Here is a 22,182-nt window from a genome sequence, read left to right on the forward strand (position 1 = left end):
TGACTCCATTTGTAGGAAATTTCCTTTGTTTTTTTTTTTTTTTCTGAAACTGAAGTCCTCCATTTTATTTTTCAAAATGGGAGTAGTAAGTGGTTCTGTGGGTATGAAGAGTTTCATGGAAAACATGAAGTTTTTCCTCCTCCTTGAAAGATGGAGCCAAACTTATGTCAGGATTTAGAAATGATGATTTCCATTATTTCCTTTTCACAGGTCTTCCTGCTAGGCAAATCCAATTCTTTTTATTAAAGCAAACCCAGCTGCTTGCTGTCTCCCTTGGATTCATTTAAAGCTTCAAGTCTCCCCTGTGTTGTAGAACTTGTTTCAACTCCCCATTAAACTTGTTTTCTAGGAACTTTCTTGTTTTTCATAGGCAAGTCAAAAAAAAAAAATGACAGTCATGTCATAGTGAACAAAAAGCTCGAGGGTTATTTAAGTTGGATTAAAATATGCCAGAGCCTTGGTGACAGTAATATCAAATATGAAGTCCTTTGTTTCTAGATTCTCCAAAAAACTAATTAAAAAAAGAACTCTTTCCATTCCATTTTTTATGACATTTGCTATTCAGTCTCTCAACAGCTTTCAGTATCTGATTCTAAGTCAGGAGGGAGTTGAGTTGGTTTATTGAAAATCTTTTTCTGAATGTTTTCCTGGAATGTGAATATATATATACATATATACATATGTATACATATATACATATATATATATATATACACACATTTTATGAACTACTTAACCATTTCTTATAATTTTCATTTAACATATTTGGTGTGGAACTTTCATGTTTTCTGTAAACCATCTTGAAAACACTTCTTGAAATATAAATGTTGCCGTCTTGTGAACTAGAGAATAAAAATATTAATGCTGATTCTGTGATTATACCAATCAAGTTGGGAGAGGGGAACCATGGAAGGAATTTGGGGCTCCTGGCTTTCAGTAAACCGTTCCCATGGGTTGAGATGGCACATCTTGGAAGCCCTGGTAGGTATCAGTCTTGGACTATTGGGGCCGCTTGAATCTAAGGATTTTGGGTAACTTTAACACCATGATTCTGCTTAAAGCTTCCCTAATAGGTGGCATTTTGATATTTGCAATTTCAGAGCAATAAACTAGAGGAGAAAAAAAGATTTCAAGAAAACCTCAGAAGAGAAGCATTTAGAGAGCACCACCAATAGTAAGTTTGTATCTTCAGAACTTTGTACCTTTATAGGCATATTGTTCATTCTGCTTTTAAATTCTAAATGATGGTAACTGTTTAAGACCTTTGGTATTGGATTATTGGCTGTTATATTAATTATGTGATTAAACTCTTTCATTCTGTAAGTGAGATTCTGAGGTTCACAGAGTACTTTTTTTTTTTTTAAGATTTTATGTATTTATTCATGAGAGACACAGGCAGAGACATAGGCAGAAGAAGAAGCAGGGTCCTCGAGGCAGCTGGATGTGAGACTCCATCCTTGGACTCAGGGACCACACCCTGAGCCGAAGGCAGATGCTCAATTGCTGAGCCACCCAGGCATCCCCAGAGTATTCTTTAGTAGTCAATTGACTTGAAATACTACTACTAAATTTGAGACATTCCCCTTTCTAAATAATTACTGGAGCTGATTCTTTGGTGACCCAAGGTACTTCTAATAATGTTGACTTTTGGGGGATCCCTGGGTGGCTCAGCAGTTTAGTGTCTGCCTTCACACCCAGGGCGTGATCTTGGAGACGTGGGTCCCGCATCGGGCTCCCTGCATGGGGCCCGCTTCTCTCTTTGCCGGTGTCTTTGCCTCTCTCTCTCTGTGTCTCTCATGAATAAATAAATAAAATATTAAAAAATAATAATGTTCACTTTCAAAACACTGATAAAAGGAAATGATATTTGAAAAGTACCCAAGCAGAATCTAAACTAATTAGGGGTTTATCTAATAGACTGAGGACTAGTCACACTTGTATTTTTGTAGACAAAAATTGAGAAATAATTTAGTAATTATTGGCAAAATTCCCAATTGGCGGTCATACACCTAGGGACTTCTTCTAGTATGACATGAATATCAGTAGCTAATATGTATAGGGCGACTACTATGTGCTATGTAATGTAGGTAATCTAGTCTGTTATAGAGGTTTATTTTATTTTTTTTTAATTTTTATTTATTTATGAAAGTCAGAGAGAGAGAGAGAGAGAGAGGCAGAGACACAGGCAGAGGGAGAAGCAGGCTCCATGCACCGGGAGCCCGATGTGGGATTCGATCCCGGGTCTCCAGGATCGCGCCCTGGGCCAAAGGCAGGCGCCAAACCGCTGCGCCACCCAGGGATCCCGTTATAGAGGTTTAAAGATAAGCTTGTGTCCTAACTCTAAGTAGCTAGAGTACCTGCAAGCAGCTTCAAAGAATAGAAAAACCCAAAAACCATATTTTTTATTATAATTTAGGAATATATATTATATATAACCTAGAAATTAACCTAGGGTAATTACAAAATAATTAAAACCAAGCAGATATAAATTCAAAATCCCAGCTCCATTCCCTAGCTGTGACCTTGGACAAAATACTAATCCTCATTTTTTTTTTTTAAATAGGGATGACTGTATCTTTCCCATAGGCCATTTGTAAGGATTAAATAAAATATCTTACATAAATGGCATAAAAGTACCTGAATTATATGGAAACAGAAATGAAACTTCTTACAGAGGTCCTTGTTGGGTGGATCAGACAACTTCTATTTTGTAGTGATTGTTATATAGAGACTATTCTGGTCCCACCCAGAATGGGCAATTGGCCTCTACTTTCAGATGGATTGTTATTTGACTGCCTCCTGTTCTCTTCTCCCATTGTTGTATCTCATTTTCAGAATTTAAGATCATTCTAGTGTTGGAATGAGCGTATGTGACACCCTATCTAGAGTATGTTGCTCCTCTAACTTACAGCATCCTCTGGTTTTCTCATTCCACTGCACTTACCTTGTCTCTATCCCAAGCAGTTCCTTTTTTTAAGTCTCCAGGGGAGGAGTGGGAAGAAGTTTCTCAATGTTTTACTTTGCCTCTTAGTAAGTGAGGTACTTGGCCTCTACTACCAAGGCCAGAAAATTGGGAGATGGGATGGGTTGGATAGAAGTGCCAATGAGTGATGTTGTCTTTTTTAAGTTTAAATAGGCATTGCCCTCATTTAAGTCATTGAATCCCTAGCCTGTCTTTCCCTGCTGTTCTTCTAAAGACTGGCATGCGGGTGAGGGAGCTGGTGGGAATCTAAACACCAAGAGAAATTGTCTTAGAGGGAGATGGCAAGAGGGAGACAGTAGATCAAGGGTATCAATATATTATTGCCTTTCCATTCATTGGTAAAGGATGGATGAGCATATTTCTAGGCCAACCAGAGGAGTTGAAGGAGATAATGGAATGCCTTGGGGGCAGTTGTATGCTAGAGACAAAATAAAGACAAATGTATTTATCCTGTGTCATCCTAATTTCACTGGAAAAGGGAAGACATGCTTACCAATGAGGGGTCTTAGGTACAGGACTAGGAATTTGCAAGCCCATTCTCTGGAGAGTTTTAAACATAGTAAGGTGACGGATGAGAGATTCTCAGCATCTAAAGGACATGGAGGTTATGTCACCCAATCGCCTTTCTTTCGTCGTCTCCAGCTTCTTGAGTCATGCTTTACTAAATACTAGAGATCAATCACCTTTTTCTCTCTAAAGAAAATAAAAAGAGTTTTACCCTCAACCACCTCCTATACCATCACTGGAGCTGAATTCAATTACACGCATATTTCACTCTTGCTCTTTCTTCTGCTTATCATGAAAGTCCCAGTTAACCAGGAAAAAGGAGTTGACTAAAAATGAAAAGTGTCTCAAATTGATTTTTAAAGCCTATTGAGAAACAGAAAAATATATGTGAGTTTTTTTTTAAAGAGTATTTTGTTTTGCACTACTTTTGAAATTAAAAGACTAATAGCTCATGAAATGAATGATCATTATATAGCTAGAGATATGAAAGGGACTTCTTGGCAAACATGGATCCTATGTATAACAAGCCTGTCATACCTCTTTATAATTGGTTTATGGTACAGAAATTGTCTAGGAGAGCTGTTAGAATTCTAGTAGCACAAAGGTTTCACCAGACCAACCACGCTATTCCCCATTCACCAACGTCCTTTTCCCTCCCACCAAAAAAGTTGGATTCCCCTGAAGCTGTTAAACCAAGGAACACAAAATAGAGACACAAGTAAGAAATTCTTTCAAATTAGTCAATTCCTCATGTCCTTGCTAGTTTCAGCATGCTAGGATACGTGGTTCAAAAAGCAGACCAGAAATGGTGGTGGTGGTGGTGGTGGTGGTGGTGGTGGTGGTGGTGGTGTGTGCGCGCGTGCACGCGCAGAAGTGCGTCCATGGACTTGAGCAGACTGTAGATCCAAGCTGCTGGAGAAAAAGCTCATGATAGGAACCCCGGGGCACCACCATGAGAATCTTAATGTGCTCTTTCTTAACACCTTATTCCTGACTTCGTTCATTTGCTTCTGATTATTTTTAGTGTTGTCAATTATTTAGCTAACAGGCAGAAAACTAGGCTTTTATTGACATCCAAAGGGACTCTCCTGAGTGTAATAATGAAGGCAGTTTATTGAATGCCTGTGAGGTTGCTTTCTAATTGTACGCATTAATCTGCCCATGCAAGCTGGCTGGAAATACACAAGCAGATTGCATGTGCAGATGGAGCACACAGGATGGCTTTTATGAAAAGACCTCTGGAATGTACTTCTGCAGTACTGTCTTTTCCTTAAAAATCGAATGACTGTGACTATTTCAATTGGCAGCTGAGAGCAGACCAGATTAATGGTGCATTAAGTCTGCTACTCTGGCTGGGGACAGATTCATTTCACAATTTAGAATTAGTTCTAGGATTCTTGAGCATGAAAGCAGAGGGTAGAAATAGGCATCCAACCTTGGTGTAGTTTTCACCATTATTTTTACTCTCTGTAGTTGCTTATTTATAAAAAGTCAAATGTGGCACTTTTCAGGGTGTCCTTTTCTATTACTTAATATTTCTGGTGGGTTTGAGCATTTGAAGTAATAGTTAATAAGCCTTTGTGCTTTTTTAAAAAAACATATCAAAGGGAGGATGTTGGGATTTGGGGGATTTAAAACACTTGAGTAAAATCTCAGCATTTAAAATTTTGAATGGTAGCTTATTTTGAGGCTTGTAGTCATCTTTCTAATAATGCCTTTTGGACAGATGTAGAGATAGGTCTGAATTTTGAGCCTATTTAATCGGTGGCGGAGGCTCATGTAGGATGGGAGTAGCCGGATGCATTTCATGTGTGAGTGCTAGGAAAAACAAGGTTCACTTAAGGATTTGCTGGAGATGTAACAATTGGGTATCTTCTAAACATTTAAAGTGTTAATTCATATCTAATAACCATTTAGTGTAATAGATTATACAGTTATATAGTTTTATTATTTTTTTTTAAAAGATTTTATTTATTTATTCACAAGAGATAGAGAGAGGCAGAGACACAGGCAGAGGGAGAAGCAGGCTCCATGCACCGGGAGCCCGACGTGGGATTCGATCCCGGGTCTCCAGGATCGCGCCCTGGGCCAAAGGCAGGCGCCAAACCGCTGCGCCACCCAGGGATCCCCAGTTATATAGTTTTAAAAAATATAAAGCACTTGACTCTTTGAGATAAGCAAAATAAATAATTAAAAAATAAGCAAAACAATAAGCTGCTATATTACTGAGAACCTATAGAGTATCAGGAGCATTAGGTATATTATATGTATTTTGTCATTTAATTTTTAGTTGAGCCCTATTATGGATATAGCCTCCTCATTTTTACAGATGGAGGGATAAGTAATTTAAATACCCAGAGTCATGGAGACAGTAAGTGATGCAGCTAAATCTTGGTCTTGAGATTTGGGGAAGCTAGAGAAAATAGGTAATTGAGAGGCATGTAGTTTAAAGGTCAGGAATTGCTGGTTGAGATGGGAGTGATAAACATTGGAGTGACATGGAGGACCTGTGGAGAAGACTATGGGGTAGATTGGTTCCAAGAGGAAAAGTTGGGCAGGGTTGACTTCTGTTTCTTCTTAACACGATCTACATTTTGCCTAGAGTAGGTGAAAGAAAAACTGAGGAAGTATGTCTCCTTCTTCTGATTTTCATCATCTATGATGCCATCCTCTTCCAGGTCTAACCACAGTTAGTATCACAGTTAAACTCACTGTAGGCTCTGTGGGCTTTCGTGACCTCTTTGGGCTCTATGATGCTCCTAGATAATTGTTTATAATGTTTCTAGGGGAGAAGGGGTTCAATTCTTAAAACCCCAGTTGAAAAAGCTCTTGGAACCAAGTTCATTCCAAAACGGAACCTTTCTGTCCCTAAACTGCCAAGCACCACCTTGAGCTCAGCCTGTCAGTTGTAATGTTGGGAAGTTTACTTCATTTCTACCATCAGAACCATGTATCTCTTTTATTTCCATTTGAATAATAGTATGATTAGTTCCTAGGAGGCACATCTTCATCTATTTTAGTTTCCTAGAGTGGAGGATCCAGGCAGGTCTGCTGAATATGCACACTTACGCCCCAAGTTTGCCTCTAATATGCTCACAAAACTTCTAATGCCCTTCATGGGAGCTTCCAAAAGACACTTAAGGGCTAAATCGATCCCTCATCCATATGGTAGGCTTAAATCCAACTTCTCATTTTATAATCCAAGTAAGGTGAATCCAAAGTCATCCTATTCATAACTTTCTATCTTATGCTAATGAAGTGAACTTACAGATACAAAAATCCCCTGTCTATTTTGTTCGGAAGAAGACTGAATATTTTATGGGAAATCTGATGTGAAAGAGAATCCTTGCCTACTGAATGTTAAATTGTGCTGATGGTTAAGACTGTATCAGAATTTCTACCCACTATTGATTCTTCCTGCATATGTCCTGGTGCACGTTAACTCATTCCCACTGCTACCACCTTCATATAGGTATTTATCACATGCCACCTGCATTATGGCTTCCGTCTCCTTGTCATCCCCTGGACTGCTGGAATGGCTTCATCATCATCTTTGCCAACTGTCTTTTTCTTTAGTTGTCTTACATGTTTTGTCAGATTTCATTTTCTGCAGCACAACTGTAGTCATGTCTCTACTCTCTTCTAAAAGCCACAGTTATTTCCCATTTCTTATTAAATGAATTCCAAACCCCTTAGCCATACTGTGGGGGAACTGGTAAGAAGGTATTAGAACATGCTAGGATTTGAGTCTGTGTCAGGTGGTTGGAGGAGGCTTTGAGGAAGCAGGGTTTTGTTCTGGGTTGAATGTTATCAAGAGGCAGGGGTGATTGTGACTAGGTATCTTAATCTTACGTAAAAGGAAGAAATACCTGAGTGATTAATTGTAATGGTAATGTAATTAATAAAGAAGTGACAGTCACACAAATTAGCTAGGCATTTGGTATTTGGTCATTTTGGTTTATTTTATTTTTTAGGATTATTTATTTATTTTTTAGGATTATTTATTTATTTTTAGGTTTATTTATTTATTTATTTATTTATTTATTTATTTATTTATAAGAGACCCAGAGAGACACAGAGACACAGGCAGAGGGAGGAGAAGCAGGCGCCATGCAGGGAGCCCGATGTGGGACTTGATGCCAGTATTCTGGGATCGCACCCTAAGCCGAAGGCAGATGCTCAACCACTCAGCCACCCAGGCGTCCCGTTGGTCACTTTGGTTTAGACAAGTTTCTTATATCTTTCTTTGCTCAGACATGTTAATGTGTGGTCTTATTTTTGTTAGGATCCATCATAGTCACGGAGTGACCTCTTTTGATGTTGATACTATGTGAAATGCTTCCAAAAGGAGAACACCAAGGCCTTGCTGAGTGTCAGGGCAGCTCCTAGATGTCAGGGACAGCTTCTAGCCTTCTCAATATGTAACTAATAATTGGTAAAAGATGAAAGTCGACTAGTGTCTTATTTATAAACTAGTTTCACTTAATTATCTTATCATTGGAACCTGGTACTATCAGTGTTCCCTTCTTGCGAGGGCAGATCTGGGGTCAGATAACTTGGGCTCAAACTATAACCTGTCTGCTCATGAGTTGAACATTATTTGATTCTTTGAGCCTCTTTTTTCTCATGGGGTGGGACTACTAAAAGTTGCTAATGGAAAAGATTAATCAATATAATCCGTGTAAGACATCTAGTATTGTGCTTGGAGGGAGAAAGTAAACAAAGTCTGAAGTCACTGCAAATAAGGCAAGCACAGGAAGAAGTAAGAGAGGGACCAGATGATTCTGGACTTTGTTCCCAAGAATAGAGCCTAAGAATTTCTTTCCGACATGTGAGTTTTACTAAGGCTGTGGGGCCCAGAAAGTACTTCTCATAAATATACTGTCCCTAGGGGAATATGTGCCCCTCCCCCATCCTGGAGACAAGCTACCTGCTGAGCCAACTTTATCACTTCTGTGTGAGCACAAAGAGACTTACTGAAAAAAAGGACCACAAAATGAACTCTGGTCAAACAAGTAATGAATCCAAGAAGACAGAAGAGAGAAGATATCAGAATAATTGTGAACAAAGAAGATAGTGACATTTGTTGTCAAGTATATGATGGATTTTTATCTTTTTTTTAAAATTAAGAATCAGCATGATCAAATTAATAACAAAGAGGATTTCAGTGCTAGAAAAGGCACACAGCAGAGAGGGAGATAGGAAGTAACATAAGTATTTTTTTCTTTGCATGAGGAAAGGCTTGCAAATTCTACATATTGATAGAGACTAATGTGTATTTAGTTATATGTACAAATAGAATAGGATATAGGATATATAACACAATACAGGACATATAACAGGATTATTGGATATATAACAGGATATATAGGCTCTATAACATAAAAACATTAGGAGACAGACAATACAATAGTGAAATACAATGAATGAAAATGTAATCATTACAACAGAAGGCCGAAAAGAGGGTAGAAGTTCTATAAATGAGTCAGCAATCACAGAAAAGGTATATAGGCCAAATCTCCTTATGAAAAGAAATGTTCTTTGATTGCATAAAAAGAAACTCTAGCTATATGCTACTATAAGAGATACCATAAAACAAAGGAGTTGAAAATAAAGTCATGGAAAATATAACCATAAATGCTAACAAAAGTAGGCAGATTAATTAATATCACTATTAATAGGAGACAAAATTGAAGTCAAGGTGAAAACCATTCAACAGAATGAAGGGTCTTTTATAGAGATAAAATATATAACCCAAAAGGTAATGTGAATTATAAATCTTTATCAATTTGAGACCTATAAAGCAAACTGCTAAAGTCCGTAATATAGATAGTGGGTTTGTCAAATTTTCCTTTTTATTTAGCTAATTTTCCATTGAAATGAACACATTAAGTGAACCAAGAAACAAATATAAGGAATAGAAGATTTGAATAACAATGACTCAGTATGATTGTAAAGACAGTTATAAGGTGTTATACCGTTTATTATTTTTTAAATTTAATTTGATTTTTAAAAAGATTTTATTTATTCATGAGAGAGAAAGAGAGAGAGAGAGGCAGAGACACAGGCAGAGGGAGAAGCAGGCTCCACGCAGGGAGCCTGACGTGGGACTCAATCGCAGGTCTCCAGGATCACGCACTGGGCTGAAGGCAGGTGCTAAACCGCTGAGCCACCCGGGCTGCCCTATACCTAGTTTATGAAAAAAAAAAAAAAAAAAAGCCTCTTGGGGTGCCTGAGTGGCTCAGTTAGTTAAGTATCCCATCCTTGATTTCAGCTCAGGTCTTGATCTCAGGTCATGAGTTCAAGCCCCACACTGGGCTCTACACTGGGCTCTACTTAAAAACAAAAGAAAACATATTCTGTACAAATATTAATGTAACTACAATTGGCCATGGCTGAGGTTTCAGTTTCTCAGAAAATCCCTCAAATATTCCCTAAATCCTAAAAAGCTACCATTCCTAAGAAAAATCTAATAAAATTAGAAATTAAACAAGAAGGAGGTTTAACATCCATTCACTTAAATTTTTCTAATCACTTTTCTAAATGATTTTTAGGATATGAATTGAAACCAAAACTGAAATTGCAAATTACTTGGGGATAAAATAATACAAATTTTAAAGTATCCCATGTTAAAATCTATAGAATGTGGCTACAAAATTATTTAGAAAACATAGTTTTAAAACCATTCAGTAAAAATGGAAATAAAAAAGGAAAGCATTTTATTAAGATAGTATTTTAACCATAAAATAAATATAAAGAGATGGAAGGATAATACAGGAAAAAAATGTTTTTGGTAGAAAAAAATCTGTAGAAGAGGAATTTATCATCTGTAAATTAACCCCAAAACTAGTTTTTAAAAAAAATTCTGATAAAATTTCGGACAGATTTTGAACTTGTTTGATTTTAAAAGAAAAAAAAAAAAACCTACAAGGACAAGAAAGGCAGTATAACCAAATTCCTGGAAGCACAAAATACTATGTCCTACTTCTTGTTGTTAAATGAGGACATCTGAGTGAAAAAAAATTATTTCCTGGGGAAAATGTACACTAGACTTAAAGTGTGAATAGAATAAAAACTATAAATGGAAGGAAAAATGTAGCTTGATTTTACGTATAAAAGATGGGAGGCCCAGTTGGGTTTTTTTCCAGTGAGTTCTACTAAACTTTCAAAGAAAGTGTTAGATTTCTTTTGAAATCCTAGAAAGGAAGCCAGTTTCCCCAGCGAAGTCTGGAACAGGGTAATGAGAGTGCTTGTTATTACTGACCTGTACCTAGAGACTGTTTCTAATTCTAACAAATAAAGAACCTAAATATTGGCTCTTTAGAAAGAGATAAGTGTCTCTGATTGTCTTTCTAAAACATCCCAAAGGGATCAACTAAAAAATTAAGAGAGCTGGTACAAATAGGCCAACTAACGTGAATGGATCTAAAACCAATATGCAAATATTTGTCTTTCTTATACACCATCAAAAGCTCATTGCGAAATATAATTGAAAGAAAGATCCCATTTAAAATACTCATCTGCACAGTAAAACAAGTGGGTGTAAGTCTAATAAATACCTACATATTATTTATTTGCCCATATAAATAAAATACCTAAAAGAAGATGAAAATAAATATAGACCATTTAGTATAAAAGGAAAAAAAATCAATATTATAAAGATAATAGTTCTCCTGAACAGGAAATTTTGTGGAATTTGATAAGCCAAGTTTAAAGAGAAAATACTGAAAAGGTAAATAAATTTTAAAATGACAAATTAAAGGGACTTGGGAGAGACTTATTGTACTAGGTATCATATATATAATATAAAACTATAGTAGTAATAAAGTGTCATTGACATTGTAATAAATAAATCTATTCAGTGAAAGAGAAAATCTACAAGTAGGCCCATGAATATATGGGAATTTAGTATTTAGGGCTTCAGTTATTGATAAAAGTATTCTTTCAAGTCAGTGTCAAAGAGATAATTTGACAAAATGTATTGAACCTACAAAATTAGAATATAATGAAGAACGTTTTTAGAAAGAAGAAGATTCTACTCCACAAATTATGTCACACATATAACTCAGAAGCCATAAGGAAAAGTACAGATTTAACTGCAGAAACTATTTATGATAGGAGACAGTGAGCAACATTACAAGTGAGTCTAGGAGAAAATATTTGCCTCAAGAGTAATGGAAGAAGGCTTAATTTTACAAAGAACTCTACAGATTAGTAAGAAAAAGACAACTCTAGGAAAATTGGCAAATGGCTTGAACTAGCAGTTAAAAGAGAAGGAATACAGAATCAATAAAAATATTGTGCCCTCCCTAATGATCAGAGAAACACAAACATTTTGTTTTTACACCGGCCAAAATACAAAGGTATTGATAACACGTAGCATTAGGCAGTGCGTTGTCGTTTATTCAACAATGAGCACCTGGTATGTGTCAAGCACTATTCCTTGTTACTAGGTTCTAAACGGTATGTATTATAAATAAAGCAAATATAGCCCCATCACCAAAAAGTAGAAATTCAGATAAATATAAGCAAGCTAACCTAGAAATATATAGAATAATAGACAATGATTCCTATGAGAGAACATAATGTGAAGATAGCCATCTTTACCAGTGATCAGGAATACTGGGACTGGGGGCGGGGAATTTCCTTAGCATGACTGGGAAGACCTGAATCTGAGAAAATGACATCTGGACTGAAGATGGAAGGATGAGAAGGAATGAGCTCCGCTGAGAACCAGGGAAGAAGGTCCTAGGCTGAGGGAACAGCACATAGTTGTATTCAATAACCTGAAAGGAAGCTGGTATATTTGGGTTGAAGTGGGGAAAGAGAGATCCTGCAGTTGCCAAGATAGGCAGGAGCCAGGCCGATCATACAGGGCATGGCACAGAGTCTGGGCTTTATTTAAGCTCTAGAGGGAAAATCTTCAGAAGCTTTATAAATGCTTTTTAAGAAGTGATTATTACCTTTTGTTGTGTCAAGAATAGATTTGAGGAGGCAAGAACGGACATGGAGAAGCTAGAGACGTCACTGGGGGAGTCCAGGTAGGAGTTGGTGTTGGCTCAGTTTAGAGTGATGTTAGTGTTTGTAAACTTCATGTCAAGCCGACCTACCCCGCCACTCTTCCATCCTCCTCCACGCCTACCATCCCCAAACACCTAATATATTATTTTCCCCAAGTTTGATTCCCTTGCTCTGGTGCACATGCAGAAAAAGCAGATGGTTGACTTTATCTGAGAAACGAAGGGGAGAGTTAAAGGAATTTGTAAAGGGAAGATCATAAAAATGGACTGTGGGGTCTAAGCTGCCCAGTAAGTAAAGATGGGCGGAAACTGATAGAAAGGGAGAGCAACAAGGCTTTGGAAAGCTCAAAGAGGCTAGAAAACTATTGTAGTAAGGGTGTTTGTGCAAAGAACACGGAACGATAGAAAGTTCTGTCCAAGAGTGAGATCTGTCATTTCATATGTTGGAAGGAGGTATTTGTTGATGATGATACAGTCTAGGGTAGGACTCTAGGAGTGTGGCTGAGGCAGAATGAAGAGCTAGTGGAAAGGAGAAAATAAAGAAAACAGAGCTTGGGGGCTGGAAGGCAGGGACTTCCACGTTGCTGACAGTAGTTGAGACAGGAAGGCTAGTCGTAGTGCGAGAGAGATGGTTGACCAGAAGGTTTGGAGAGTGGCAGCAGCAAACGGGAAGAACGTAGGGTTTACTGATGTCAGGAGCACTACAGGAACAGACATCCTTTTTTGCAATGGTCTGGAAGTAGCAGGGGGAGCAAAGAAGATGCCTGTGTCACCGCTAGGAACTGGGGAAAATGTAGTATGAGAAATAAAATATCTCCATTTAGGGAATTTGGCAGAAAGCACTGGCTTTAAGATACAGTCTTGGTTTCAGGTAAGGACGGGAGCTGAGGAAGATTTTTTTTTTTCTTTTGAAATAATTTTCAGCTTAGAGAAAGCTTACAAAAATACTACAGCGTCTTGCAGTAAGATCTTCTCTTAGCTCCCCCCTAATGTTAATACCTTGAATAACCATGGTAAAGTGATCAAACTAGGGAATTAACGTTGATACACAACACTCTAAACTAAAGGCTTTATCAGAATTTCACCAATTTCTCTCCAATGTTCTTTTTCTATTTTAGGATCTGACTCAGGATCCCATAATATAATTAGTGCTCATGGGGATCCCAGGGTGGCTCAGCGGTTTGGCACCTGCCTTTGGCCCAGGGCGCGATCCTGAAGTCCTGGGATCGAGTCCCGCGTCGGGCTCCCGGCATGGAGCCTGCTTCTCTCTCCTCCTGTGTCTCTGCCTCTCTCTCTCTCTGTCTATCATAAATAAATCTTTAAAAAAAAGTTAAAAAAATAATTATAATTAGTGCTCATGACTATTTAGTTTCCTCCAGTCTGTGACAATGCTTCATTTTTGCTTTATGTTTCTTGCTTTATGTTTGATACTTTCAAGCAGTACTGGTTAGTTACTTTGTAGAATTTTGGGTTTATCTGATGTTTTCTTATGGGCAGGTGGAGGTTTTAATTTTCAGAATACTAAGAAGGGCCGCTAGTCCTCAGAACATCGTATCAGATGGTACATGATGTCGATGCCTTCATTATTGGTGATGTTAACTCTCAGTCTCTGGTTACATTAGTCTCTGCTGTACAGTTCTTGTTTTTTCTCTTTGTAATTGGGGGAGATACTTGAGGACTATTCTAATATCCTGTAATCCTTAACTCCCCCCCCCCCCCCACTGATTTAGCTCTGAGTCCTTATAAGTGTATGAATGGTTTTTGTTCACATCCACTTACATTGAAACTGATTCAGGCAAAACAGTGTCTGTTTAGATACCAGGATAAACGGTATCTGTTTATCCCATAACCCATACTGCTAAGCACAAAGCAGAGACTAAAGAAATATTTATTTGCTGCCTGCACAAATGCATATGTGAATGTAGGTGAATACTTGCTCACCTAAACCTCATGGTGGGGAAGTTCAGGTTTGTGAAGCTATTGTGAAAGACAAAGAAGAATGTGTCGTTAGGTCGTCCTCCTATAGAAGGGTTCCCAAGACACACTGAGGTTTTTTTTTTTTTTTTAAAGATTTTATTTATTTATTCATGAGAGACACACACACACACACACACACACAGAGAGAGAGAGAGAGAGAGAGAGAGAGAGAGAGAGAGAGGCAGAGACACAGGCAGAGGGAGAAGCAGGCTCCATGCAGGGAGCCCAATGTGGGATTCGATCCGGGGTCTCCAGGATCACACCCTGGGCTGAAGGCGGCGCTAAACCGCTGAGTCACCAGGGCTGCCCCACACTGAGGTTTTGTTTTCAAATGGATGCCATAGCATGATTTAATCATAGGTCAGAATCATGTGGATCTAAGAGAATTATGCATATTAAGTATCCATCTGTATGACTATAATAGTTCTTGGGATCACCGGGGGTGGGGGTGGGGGCTTTTGAGAAACACAGATTCTCAGTTCCTACTCCAGACACGCTGAATTACAAAGTCCAAGTCTTGAGTCCAGTAATTTCCAAGAAGCACCATAGATGATGCTCACGGGGCCAGCCACCCTCACACAGGTGTTCCAGTTGGCATTTTGGACATTACTGTTCTAAGGAACCTAGAATGGCATGCGTAAAGCTTGTCCCTGATAAGCACTACGGCACTGTGTATGCTTTTTCTCTTTTTGAGAAACATGTCAAAAATCATAGAAAGTATGTATCAACCATGAAGGTCATACCTAAGATTGAGCTTAGGTTCATTTTTAAAAAGAAATTTAAATGGCAAAGTGATGGATGAACCCTTTCACTGTTCCCCCCCATCCCTCCATATTTTTTCTAGCAGTAACAGCTGTTCTGGTACGTAGTAGCATTTGTCAGTGCCTTTCAGCCAAAGACCACCAGGGATACACCTTGTAGTTGAACATGCTGGGTTTGTTACTTGTTGCAGAAAAGGCAAACTCATATCACAAGAAGTGGTGGGATATCTCAGTGAGACTGCTAGGAAGAATTGATTAGGATTTAGATTTTGGTTGGGTAATTTTGGGAAGGGTCTAAAGAAGCAGGGGATTTTGTTTTCAGCATATGGGGACAATTCTATGATTGGGTGTGTCGGTAAATCTTACCCCTAGGGAGGACAGCCTAGATGAATACGAAGATGTAATTGGTAAGGAAGTCGCCATTCATTTAGCAAGATGGAGGATATATGGTCATTTGTGAGGTGCACTTGTGTGAGGTGGGTGCTCCTGTGGGACCATTTATGTTATCAGTAGAGTAACATGGTTTAGCTGTGAGTTTCGAATTAGTTTGTAATAACATCATGAGGTGTAGCTATGTCAGACCAGTTCCCAGATATCTTGGGCTGTTCTTTTTCTCATCATGTACACTTCTCCAATTTTATTACATATACATGAATCCACACAAGGTACAGACTTTTTTTTTTTCAGACTGTTTTTTTTATGATGTCCCTTGGATAATTTGATCCCTGCATCATACTTTTACATTTTTTTTTCTTCATCAGATACCTTTTTTTTTGAGATTGAACCATACTGATTCTTGATGGAGATCTAATTCATTCCCTTCTACCTTTCCATTCTTATCTCCCTTCTCCCCAACCCCTCAGCCCCCAGCTCCCTTTATCTTTCTCTGAGACTCTTACAAATGATACTAGATTAAATAACCCTGTTCAGGTGTCTTTAAATACCTATGCAAGACTTTCTCTAGAGTAGGCACCTAGAAGTAACGTACATACTCAACTCTACTAAGGATTGTCAAATTACTCTCTGAAGTAGTACCATCAATTTTTTCCTCCATTAGCAATTTCTAAGGGGACCAGTTTTGCAAGACACTCCCTGGCATCTGGAAGGTTATTATATTTTTTATGCTCTGGGCCTAAGTAGTTCATAGACCTGACAGGAAGATAGCTCAAGGAAGAACAGGCTCTTCCCCTTTTCCACCTTCCCCTCTCTCAACTAAGGTTCTGAAATACCTAAGCTGTCTAGCTAAATCCTTGAGAATTTTTTTTTCTTTTTCTTCCTCAAATCTTCTTGGTCATCTCTTATACTTTTGGAATTGATCACCTAAAATGAGAAATGATCTTTTTGTATCTATTTCTTTTGTTTTCTTTTCTTGTATATATTTCTTTATGTTGTGTTAGAGTATGCTAAATATTGTAATAGACTTTAAAATATGTAATAGATTGAGTACTGTGGGGTTGTTGGTTTTTTTTGTATTCATTTAAGGCATGGGTGAACAAGGTCAAGTGGAGGTCCCCTCTACTCATATATTTAGGCACCAAGCCAATATGGGCTCTCCTACAACTTTCAAGTTTTGGTTATCTTTACTCCAGCCAGCCAGAGGAGAAAAATGTGTGTGTGTGTGTGGGGGGGGGGCATGTGTGGAATGTTTATAATTTGTTCTGGAAGGGGTATGCATCACTTCCTTTCACACTCTATTGGTTAAGACTCAACCCCGTGGCCAACCTTAACTGCAAGGGAGGCCAGGGAATGTAGTCAAGTTGTGTGACTTCAATAGGAGACCATGAATCTGATGGACATTTAGCAATCTCTGCTGCAACTGGGTTGTGCGGAAGTGAGGTTATCCTAGAGACACCTTTTAGGAGAACCTATAGGAATCACCCTAAAAACAAGCAGGAAGGACCCTTGAAGATTTGAAGTCAGACATGAGTGAACTAAATCTTCTAAACCAAGTCTGAGTTATTGGTAATCCTTTCATCAGTTCTGTGGAGAATACAGGAAGGAGTCCTGTATCTATGCATGGGTTAGAGTGATAAGGCAAAAGAGGATGATCCCCTCAATAGATGACAGAGTCACAGGGATGACAAACGGCAAGAAACTCCAAGGGGAAGGTGACTCAGTGCTGCAGTCTGAGGTACATAGTCTTATTGGACTTCCTGCCAGGAGATTCTCGACTTTTGCCCTCAAAGAGGTTGTGTATTTTATTTTTATTAAATATGACCATGACCGCTTATAAGGATCCCCATTCAGTTTAGCCAATATATGGAAATGAGATTATATACCTAGGTAGTGTAGTAATAGTAGACAAATACCAGTTAGTTTAGTAACTTGGGACTGGGCTTGTTTGCATAGTTAATCTTTGGGAGTGATCTGCATTCTGCACATACCCCTACTTGTATTCCTGTGACAGCCCTGTGGCCCTGTCATTATGATTTAATCCTGTGGCATAAGTGGGACAGTGATAATTGGCAGACAGGCCATGACTAGTGGCTGGCTAGGCAGACAGCTAGCTTTGTGCTTGGTACTAGCAGCTGAGAAGCAACTGTCCATACACAATGCAGGGCTGCCAATCAACCTGGTCTGAAGTTCCTTCCTTGTTGGTCACGGTGTTCCTTTGTCACTGCTTTTCCTATGTCTGAACTCAGCTAAGGATATTCAGAAATTTCATCCAAACTTCTGGCAACTCTCTTAACACTTTTGACTGATGACTTCATAAAGCCCCAGACAGTGGGGCAGCTTCTAGACTCCGCGACTTCATTAGTCTCCTTGTCTATTCTGGGCAAGATAAGCAATCCCAGACAAATGGAGAGGCTGTTTGTCTCAACTGTCGAAGCCTTACGCTCCTCAGGGTTATGTACGTCGCTTAACTTTTTGCTCTTCCTTTCCTAGCTTAAGCTTCTGACCTTGTTCAAATGCCATGTTCTGTCTAAGTAATTATTTGAAGGGATGTTGGCATCTCTGTTTAATTTTGAACTCCTTGTTTTGATTTTTCCCTCCTCTGGATGCCAATTATTTTCACCTGACCAGTTGTGCTTCCTTTGATGCCTGTATCTTAAGTATTGATGAATTGGAGCTTAGCAGTAGGACTAAAATATTAGGGGGAAGAAGAGGAAGGAGGCAAGCAGAGAGCAGGCTGCAAGGGGGCTGGTGCAGTATGAATTAGGCCTCCATGAGGAATTTTTTTTTTTCCCATGAGGAATTTGGTTGTGAATGTGAAATAAGGTGGTAAAAATCCTACAGATTATGTGGGGAAAGGACAAAGGAATAGAGGTCAATGGTAGCCAGCATGGGAAAGCCACTGGATTTAGGTTTAGGAAACAATTCTACTGTGCTGTGCTTGACATAGGTGAGAGGAGAAATTAGGGTGATGGTTTGGGTTCTTTCTTTCTTTCTTTCTTCTTTTCTTTTTCTTTTCTTTTCTTTTTTTTTTTTTTTTTGTTTAAAGATTTATTTTTTTGAAAGAGGGAGAGATTGAGCATGCACAGAAGGAGTAGCAGAGGGAGAGAGAGAATCTCAAGCAGACTCCCTGCTGAGCACAGAGCCCTACTCGGGGCTCAGTCTCATGACCCTGAGATCATGACCTGAGCCAAAACCAAGAGTTGGACACTTAACTGACTGAGGACCTAGGCACCTCCAATGTATTTTGGGTTTTTAAAGGAAAATCAAAAAACTTCTTATTAAAACTGAAGATATTTCTAGGCCAGTTTTTCTGGGCTAAAAAGAGATGACAAAAATGCAAACCAGAACCAGCAGCACTTCTTGCTTTCTATGGAAGGTACAAATCAAATGCGAAGGTGTGTATGCATGTGTGTGTGTGTGTGTGTGTGTGTCTGTGTTGAGAGAAAAGGTCCGTTGCTGCTTTCAGATTCCCGAAGCGGGGAGGGCCTGTGATCCATACATGGTTAAGAGTTACTGTGTTGGAGGGTCTGTGTATCATGAGAGCAGTCAAAGCCGCGAGGGAAAGGAGAAGAGAAAGGGGTGAAGGGCCATGTGAAACCAGTGTGGAATGAGTCCCAGGGGACCCAGTATTCCCCAGCTCTATCGTCAAGTTTAAGTGTCAAGCTTTAAATGCTCAGATGGGAAATTAGGACCCCACGCTATGGAACTTGAGAGAGCATTTCTCTCCATGTCCAAGTACACGAAATAGAAAATATGAAATCATAGGTTCACATTCTACAAACCTAATTTTATTTTTTTCCGACTAATGTTCTTCAAGGTTGTGGTCTTGCTTGCAATGGCATTTTGTTTTGGTTTTCTACACTACCTTGTTCTCAAACTAACCTTTTGTTCTACTTGGGAGACTTTCAGTCATCACCCAATGGAAGTCTAGGCTAGTATCCAAAAGTACAATAAATAATATTTCTATTTTCGTGAAGGCACTAACACCTATTTGTGTTCCTGCTAGCAAAACTGCTGAGTTCTTGAGCAGACTGGACACAGAGTTGCCAGACCGGAGTACCCGTCCAGTTGCTTTTCCTGACCCACAGTCTTCAACTTGGGTAAGTGTGGGCTTCCATGCAGGGTCCCTTTCAGGTATTTTATAAAGAGGCATTTAGAGAATGAAGACCAAGGGCGTAGAGTGACCTTATAGCCTAGATGGCTGGAACTAAAGGCAGATACGGGAAGCTTGTGGTACTCTTGGCCTAATACCACTGAATAAATTTGTATACTGTGTTGGAGAACTTGAACCTCATTCTGTCAATGCCAATGGTACTAAAAATGTTCCGGGAAGGATCAAGGTCAGATTTGCATTTGAGTGGGATCACACTGGTAACCAGGTGCAGGATGGCTCTAAAGGAATAGAGAGGCAGAGAGGCCTCTAAGAGGCTCTGTATTAGCCCAGGTGAGGAATGATGGAGATAGGGCAGTGGGTGGGAGGATGGAGCTGAGAGCACAGGTCAAAGAACCACTTAGAAGGTGAAGTGGATGGGGCCCGGGTGGTTGGCTGGCCAACTGGGGACAAGAAAGCAAGTGGAATTAAGGATGCCTCTGGGATAGGGGTGTAGTTGAGAGAAAAGATGGGTCTAAGTTTTTGGGTTCTTTTTTTAAAGATTTAATTTATTTATTAACGAGACACACACACACAGAGGCAGAGACCCAGGCAGAGGGAAAAGCAGACTCCCTGCAGGGAACCCGATGCGGGACTTGATCCCAGTAGCCCAGGGTCATGACCTGAGCCAAAGGCAGATGCTCAACCACTGAGCATCTAGGTGTCCTGGATTTAAGTTTTCAAGAGTGTTCACTTTTCCAGGGTTTGGGCAGGTGAATAAGATGGTAGAGAAACCTGACCTTTATCTCTTCCACCCCTCCCCCCTTTCTCCTTAGTGATCGCATTTTATTTTTTATTATTTATCTGTTTATTTATTTATTTTTAAATTCACTTTGTCAACATAGCATAACACTCAGTGCTCATCACATCGTGTGCCCTCCTTAATACCCATCACCCAGCAGCGACCGTGTTGTAAAATGTAAGGAGACGTCCTGACACTCCTTAGGAAAAAGGTCATTATGCTCTTAAATGTTCCTTATTTTTTTGTCCACTGCTAATGCGATGTTCCGAAATCTAGGTTAGCCACAGGTCCTGTCACATCTGTTGTCTGTTTCCTCACTGCAGGGCACTAGAGGAAAGACTTGAGAAGCCATAGGTAGTGGAGCTAAATCCTGAGTATGGACAGTCATTGACATCTGTCCAGATACCTGTGGCTATGAGCGACAGGGCGGGGAAATAGGAATGGGATAGCTTTATCAACTGTGTGCTTGGCTGCCAGGATGGTCTTGATTCCGTTTGAGGGCTTCCTGAAGCCTGTGGTTTGAAACACATGGCAGGACTGTGTGCGCTTGCTCAATTGATTTTTGGCTCATTTCTTCAATTTAACAAGATCATCCTGAATTTTAATATTGTGATCCAAAACATGAGTCATCTCTTCCAGAGCTGTGTTTTCCATGGATTGATTAGTGCGTTAGTCACATGACCCTCAGAGCTATTCATAGAAAATATGGGGCAGCACTGGACCCGGGATGGTTCTTTATGAGCTGCGTTCACTAGCTGCTCCCCTTTCAACACCAAACTATTAATAATTTGTTGGTGTTCAATATATATATATTTTAGATTTTATTTGTTTATTCATGAGAGACACACAGAGAGAGGCAGAGACACAGGCAGAGGGAGAAGCAGGCTCCGTGCAGGGAGCCCGATGTGAGACTCGATCCCAGGACTTCGGGATCATGCCCTGAGCCAAAAGCAGATGCTCAACCTCTGAGCCTCCCAGGCGTCCCGGTGTTCGATATATTTAAGTGACTTTTTTTTTTTTTACCCATATTGTACTCTTCTCATTCCGTCTAATCCACATATGCATAGAATTCCTCTGAGAATGCTCTGCAGAACCATTTCTAATGCTCTAGGGACGTCCCACATACACAGGGCACTTTTGCGATGTAGAAAGAAGACACCTGCAGTTTGCCTTAGGTACGGTCAGTATATAGAATGTGAACACCTTGTGGTGCCCATTTATGTGGGGTGTGATGAGCTGCAGGGTTTCGAGTTTTTTTTTTTTTAACAATTTTAACATAATACAACTTTTCTGAGAAAATTGTTCTTATCACACTTACTAAATGTAGATCTTCCATGGGCAGATGGGAATCTAATAAATGCTAAATAATTCCATCTAGACTACAAGAAAATTCCTTTAAGTGATACACAAGAGAACTTCGGACAAAAGATAGTGTTTACTTACACATGGGTTGATACAGTTCTCTGTACTGTGTGTGTGTGTGTGTGTGTGTGTGTGTGTGTATCAGAAGTGCCAGCATCCTCATGTCTTCCCTAGTCATTATCATTGAATATTTCTGGTTATACACTAAATGATTTCCAGTCCACTTTGTTGTCCCTTGCCTCCTCTTCCAGAAAGAATAATAATTAAAAAAAATCTCAATAATT

The 22,182-nt window shown here is 39.2% G+C and overlaps 1 protein-coding gene across 4 annotated transcripts in view; it reads left to right on the forward strand.

Moving 5' to 3' along the window:
- The window catches only part of EPSTI1 (epithelial stromal interaction 1), a 92,787-nt gene that overhangs the window by 34,464 nt on the left and 36,141 nt on the right, over positions 1-22,182 (forward strand). For all 4 annotated transcript variants that reach the window (XM_055336168.1, XM_055336167.1, XM_055336170.1 and 1 more), the window contains 2 exons: positions 1,101-1,174; positions 19,651-19,744. In XM_055336168.1, the coding sequence (XP_055192143.1) occupies positions 1,101-1,174; positions 19,651-19,744 (168 nt within the window). The remainder of the gene's footprint in view (positions 1-1,100; positions 1,175-19,650; positions 19,745-22,182) is intronic.

Source organism: Nyctereutes procyonoides, unplaced genomic scaffold (assembly GCF_905146905.1).
Source record: "Nyctereutes procyonoides isolate TBG_1078 unplaced genomic scaffold, NYPRO_anot_genome, whole genome shotgun sequence".
Taxonomy (NCBI): domain Eukaryota; kingdom Metazoa; phylum Chordata; class Mammalia; order Carnivora; family Canidae; genus Nyctereutes; species Nyctereutes procyonoides.